Genomic DNA, 6000 nt, shown 5'->3' on the forward strand with positions numbered 1-6000 from the left:
AGGTTAAATGTTAGGGTTAGGTTTAAAATCGGATTTTAAGATACATTTTAGAAATGGCGATGTTGAACCATAATTATGACTTTGTGGCTGTGTTAACTAGTGACGACCGATTTCATGGAATAGACATGTTATTTCTCGATTTGAATTTCATACCTTTTCTAAAAAAGGACATACTGAAATGGTCTATTCATGAGAAGATTGAATTTACTAAGCTTAAATATATTTTCTTAAGTTGGTTAGGCGGCTACATTCGATAAAATTCTATGTGCATGCAGTAAAATAAAATACATTTATGGATGAAGGCAAGCCTGGTCATGACAAGATACACAACTTGGTGAGCATGTCAGACATCTTCTGAGCATTTCAGACATACAAACAAACACCCATTGTTGTGTGGCGCATATTTTTTTAGATTCAAAAAATTCCAGAGCTGTCATCTACCCTACTCAGATCTCTCAGCACCAAAGAAAGGAACATGAAAGCCAAAAGAGGACTGAAAGTAAGCTCCCTGGTTTACATTAGGGCTAGCATCCTACAATGTTGGTGATATTTCAAAGGTTTTTGGGGGTTGAAAGTGAAAGTATGAAATGGTTTAACTCAAAGGAAAGGCATGTAGGGCCTCACTTCCACCAGGCCTCCTCAGGGGATCTTACAGTGAATAGCCTTTTTGTGGAGCACTCACAGATCTTTCCCTCATAAACAGGTACTTGTTGTGGTCGCTTAAGTTTTTTTCATGTTGCATTTTAATACTTAGTCATAAGTATTAAAGAGAGAGACCGCTGTATGTTATTGCCATTCAATAAACATTTTCCATCTTTATAAATTGAAGGGTATCCTCTTACAAAGACAAGGCACCATGCCTTTTGTATAATTTATTTTATCATGGGTTTTAGCACTAAACATCAGAATATATTAACACTCAATAAAACAATGATAAACCTTGCAAATGACATCTGCCATTCAATCATCATTCATTCACATTAATTGAGTACTAAATTTGATTGCAAAAAAAAACAAATGTGCACATACAAAAGAGCACAATACTGTATAGAAACATTCAGTCTTTGGTTTGGATTAACCTGCCTCCTCGTTTTATATTTTCTACCAGGAAAATCAGGAAAGGAGAGAAACTGAGATAGTGGGGCAGGCAGAGGAGGATGAGCAGGTGACTCTGGAGGCACCACAGTAACCAAACCCCTGGTGCCATCTGGTTGCTAATCACCTCCCACACACAAAGGGCTCTTTTTTCAGCCCTCAGCTCAGCACGCTGTATATTTTGTGTTCTGTCTCTTATTTACTCCTGCCAGCCGCTCAGGTATACGGGAACGCTTGACAGAAGGAGACGGAGAAAGAGAGAGGGAGAGGGAGGGAGGGAGAGAGAGAGGGAGGGAGAGAGAAAGACAGAGGGAGAGAGAAAGAGAGAGGGAGAGAGAAAGAGAGAGCGAGAGTGAGGGAGAGCGAGAGAGACAGAGAGGGTGGGAGAGGGAGTTTGGGAGAGAGACAAGTTGATGGGGAAAGACAGAGAAACAGAGAGGGGGAGAGAGATATTTGAGGAATCTCTCCACACATCTTAGTGCATATGACATCTTAGTGGACTCCACCACACAGACCAATTTCTAAACATAAACAAAAACAGGATTAGCGTAGATATTTGACCATTGCCTGCAATGCACCAACATGCTGGCTATCTCCCTTCCCTTTAATGTAGAAATATTTGTATTACTGAAATACAGAGGGAACAGCAACTTGTTTAAATCTGTCTGTGCTGAGAATATGTGTGTGTGTAAAATTATAACTCAAAAAGTCTATCCTTAGGAAAGAAACCTTTTAATTCTTTCTCTCTCTCTCGATATCAATAAACATTAGTTCACAGCGGTAGCTTAAGCTACTCAATCATCAAACCTTAACCTTATGAACCAGAACTCAAACTGTCACTGAAGAAATATTATGCTTGTTGTCGTCATTACATTTCAGCTCTCAATAAATGAATCATAATATATTTGATATACACTGTTTCATATGGACTGTGACTGTTATGTCCTTACTCCTAAGCCCTACAGTGTAACACAGGCTACTTAGAATACTATAGTATATACACTGAGTGTACAAAACATTAAGAACACCTGGTCTTTCCATGACATAGACTGATCAGGTGGATAAAGGTGAAAGCTATGATCCCTTATTGATGTCACTTGTTAAATCCACTTCAAATCAGTGCAGATGAAGGGGAGGAGACCGTTTAAAGAATGAATTTCAAGCATTGACACAATTGAGACATGGAATGCGTGTGCCATTCAGAGGGTGAATGGGCAAGACAAAATATTGACATGCCTTTGAACAGGGTATGATAGTATTAGGAAGGTGTACATTATGAAGGTGTTCTTAATTTTTTGTACACTCGGTGTAGGTTGAACGTCTTCTTAGGAGTGCACATTTCTATGGAGCATTCTTAATGTTTATCCCTAAGGAGTCAGTTGAGTTTCATGGAGTGACATCATGCCAGAATGATGGCAGTAAAGTCAAGAATACAGGGGAAATCAGGCCAAAGCTTGTGAAATAGGAACACATCCTCTTCCTTTGATTCAACCAGTCACATTATACATTTTGTAACATATCTCATCAAGGAAAACAGAGGAAATAGAGTACACTGAGATCACCCATTGGAAGAAGTGGCATTTCAGAAAGAAAAATCACTTTGGGAAATCACCTATAGAAACAAAATCCTAGAACTCTAACCGGCTAATGATTTTACTCCTGGAACCTGATTCCCCTAGTTTCCCCCAATCCCTAAATCACAATAATCTTACCCCAGTAATACAGTAATAAAATTAGGCCAATTGTATGATAACTGAAGATGTCTGTTGTTTCAGTTTCAATTCAGTGATGTAGCAGGCATGATTGTCTAGACATGATAGTAATATGTCACAACAAGACAATGTACTTCTAAAATGAGCATCGTCACAGATTGGTGTAGGTCTGTGGTATTAATTTTGTCCTGTATCTCTCGCTCTCTGTCTCGCTCTCTCTTTCTCACTCTCTGTCTATCTCTCCCTCTCTGATGCAACAGAGAAAAGGACCACACCCTCCTCCTCCTTCAAGCAATACAAATGACATCAGGCTCTTGTAGAGGAAAGGTAAACACAAGCAGCCACAGGCAGGCCTACACAACAGGACCGAGGCTTTGAAGGGATACCAAACACTATTCAAAGGCCTCTTTGGCAGGCAAGCAACATAATAAAAGACAGGCCACATTTTACATGCAAATATATTCATATAAAAGCATTGTTTCAACAATGTGAGTTTTTCCTGTTGTGTAAATGCATCCAAGAGCCACCTAACCAACCCTGAAATGTGCCGAATTTGAAAGGCTGATGAGATATATCTTCATTTGGTATATAGTCATTTAGTTGATGACAGTTAAGTAAAACACCTTAATTAAAATGTAAAGTTCTAGCCTATGTTCATATTCCAGAGAGAGACTGAAATGCTGTTAATTATGGCAACCTCACTTCATCAGAACAACTATGAAAACACGATTGCATTTCTCTTTGTGGCAAAACTATTATGGCTACAGCATAACTGATCAAATATGTCAGGTGTTGCATTAGTAGATACCAATAGCTTTGGCTTTGATCTTGTATTGTGTTTATTTTGAACTCAACATTAATGCAACAGAAAATCGAATAATCTTAATCAATATAATAACAAAATATATGTTGTAATAACATTGTAACATCTCGTTAATAGTAAGGCCATAAAAACAATTTAAACCAAAAAAAAATATTATTACTGTTACATAAGCGGTAGGCTACATTGTAGATGTGTTATATTACAATGTTTAATAATGTCCAATCCCCGACGTTAATTGTAACGTTTCAGTTGCAGATTGATTGTTGCTGGCTACAACATTACAGTATTTTGAATGTAACTGTTATTTTGTTATTCATAATTTGGGGAAAGTAGGTATCGTCACAATGGTGGGTTCTTTCAAGGGGTGGGGCATCTTTGCCTTAAAAAAAAAAAACTTTGCCAAACTTACGCGGCTGCGTAGACAATGGATACTTGATTTGACACTTGATATCACTGTTCATTGTTCACCATCCCGAAAAGGAGACTGAAATCAATTAAGGCTACATTGAATAACACATTCCCTGTCTCCCTCATCTGCACCCCACCCCCACCTTTTCGGATTCACATTTACGCACAGACGTACACTGACCCAATACTGTACAGTTGCCCATAAAAGTTTGTATCCATTACTGACTTTTTCTAATGACTGAACAGAAGTATATGGTTCGTGTATTGCTCTCTACGGTTGAATTCCCAAATCGTGAATAAAAACTAAATATATAGGCTGCATCGATGCCCGGACCACCGAATAGCAGTTTTTACACATACCACAGTGGGGGTGCAGAATAGTGAGCAGAAATTTTCTCCACGGAGAACGAAGTTGGTTTGGTACGATTCGCTTTTCAAGGACACTGCAGATTGCTGTCGCGCACTACACAGATTTCTGTCGCCACTGACACGGGCGTGTTGTCCCACTGGTCGACCGGGAGCGCACAAAAAACAGAAAAGGGTTTACCTTTTTGCCGTTTCTGCTGTTATAGCCGTTGTATGGATTGATTCCTGTCCTTGGCGGTACGGAGAGCAGCATTTTTCTCCGCGCTATGTATGGAGCGGCGAGTACAGCCCAGGCTGCCAAGTGACGTCAGCAGCTCGGGAAGTTAAGCTTGGAATCAGGGGAAGCGATCCGAGCCCCGCTGCCGCCAGTGCTGCTGCTCGCGGCCAAGCGCTGCGCTTTCACGCGTCTGGGTCCTAGCGCGCCAAAAACCAACCGTGCGGATGGAACGGTTTCTAATAGCCAAACATAAAGACTGTATTGGCAATAGGTTGTCAAAGTTCTGCTATGTAAAATCTTATCTAACCCGAATCAACAATGTCCCAGAGCGCAAAGTATTTGATCCTTCACTGAAATTGTGCACCACAGAAATATGGATACTCGTGAGATTTGATCCATTTTATGTCCTTGTTTATTAAGGTCTAAAACTGGCAGAAATCCACTTAAAATATCATTGTGTTGCAATTAGAATAATTAGTTTTAAAAGTCTCACTAATGGAATTGATATTCAAAGAAGCTACCATTAGAAAACAAAATAGACATTTCACCTTGTTTTTCATTCATCTGAAAAGCAATTATTCCTTCAAGAGTTTTCATAATCCTCCAGCATCCCTATCCCCTTCCCCTGGAGAATGCATCCTGCTCCTATGGAGTAGCACAGCGCTTTGTGGACATGACCCTATTCCTAATTTTCCTTCATGGAAATGTTTTTTCTCTTCATGACGTTTTGCACAAATGTGTGAGGTGAGAGACAGCAATGAGAGATCATCCTCAAACTAATTCAAACATAATTAATTGGTGTGTGTTTGGTGGGTGTCTGTCTGTCTGTGTGTGTGTACAACATTGTATACTAGTTGAATACTTTACAATCATCTGTGAGATTGCTTGTGTACTGCAACTGGATGTGCATGAGTTTGCATGTGTTTGTTTGAGTGCATTCCTAGCCTATAGTGTGTGTTTTAGAGAGAGTGTGTCAATGTTAATGTGTCTCAGAGATGTAGGCTAAGTCATGTCTGTCTGCCCGACGGCTGTTGGGTTGGAGCATTCCACTGACTAGCTGCAGACGGGGGACAGATAACACAAGTGACATTGTTGCACTCAGCAGAACACCGCTCTGATGACGCTAACATTGTTTGGACATCAACAGGCCCGTCGCTAAGCAACCCAAGCCCCTTCCACCCTGAGTGTTCTGACTTTTAAATCCCCACTGATTACCTCTGTGGTGCCCAAGTATTGCATGTGTGTGTTTGTATAGTATATGCGTGTATGTGCATACGAAAGGGTGTGCACACATAAAAGAGAAACGTGTGTCATTTGTGTGTATGTGGCAGTAATCCCTTCTGTTTTGTGACTCCCCTTAAACCAAAACACTGTTTAGC

At 40.1% G+C, this 6000-nt stretch overlaps 1 protein-coding gene across 1 annotated transcript in view; it reads right to left on the reverse strand.

Moving 5' to 3' along the window:
• LOC139371026 (RNA-binding motif, single-stranded-interacting protein 2-like) overlaps nucleotides 1-4793 on the reverse strand; it is a 55323-nt gene extending 50530 nt beyond the window's left edge. The window contains exon 1 of the mRNA XM_071111053.1: nucleotides 4586-4793. Within this exon, the coding sequence (XP_070967154.1) occupies nucleotides 4586-4657 (72 nt within the window). The 5' untranslated portion in view covers nucleotides 4658-4793. The remainder of the gene's footprint in view (nucleotides 1-4585) is intronic.
• Between the last annotated feature and the right edge of the window lie 1207 nt (nucleotides 4794-6000).

The sequence above is a fragment of the Oncorhynchus clarkii genome, chromosome 17, assembly GCF_045791955.1.
Source record: "Oncorhynchus clarkii lewisi isolate Uvic-CL-2024 chromosome 17, UVic_Ocla_1.0, whole genome shotgun sequence".
Taxonomy (NCBI): domain Eukaryota; kingdom Metazoa; phylum Chordata; class Actinopteri; order Salmoniformes; family Salmonidae; genus Oncorhynchus; species Oncorhynchus clarkii.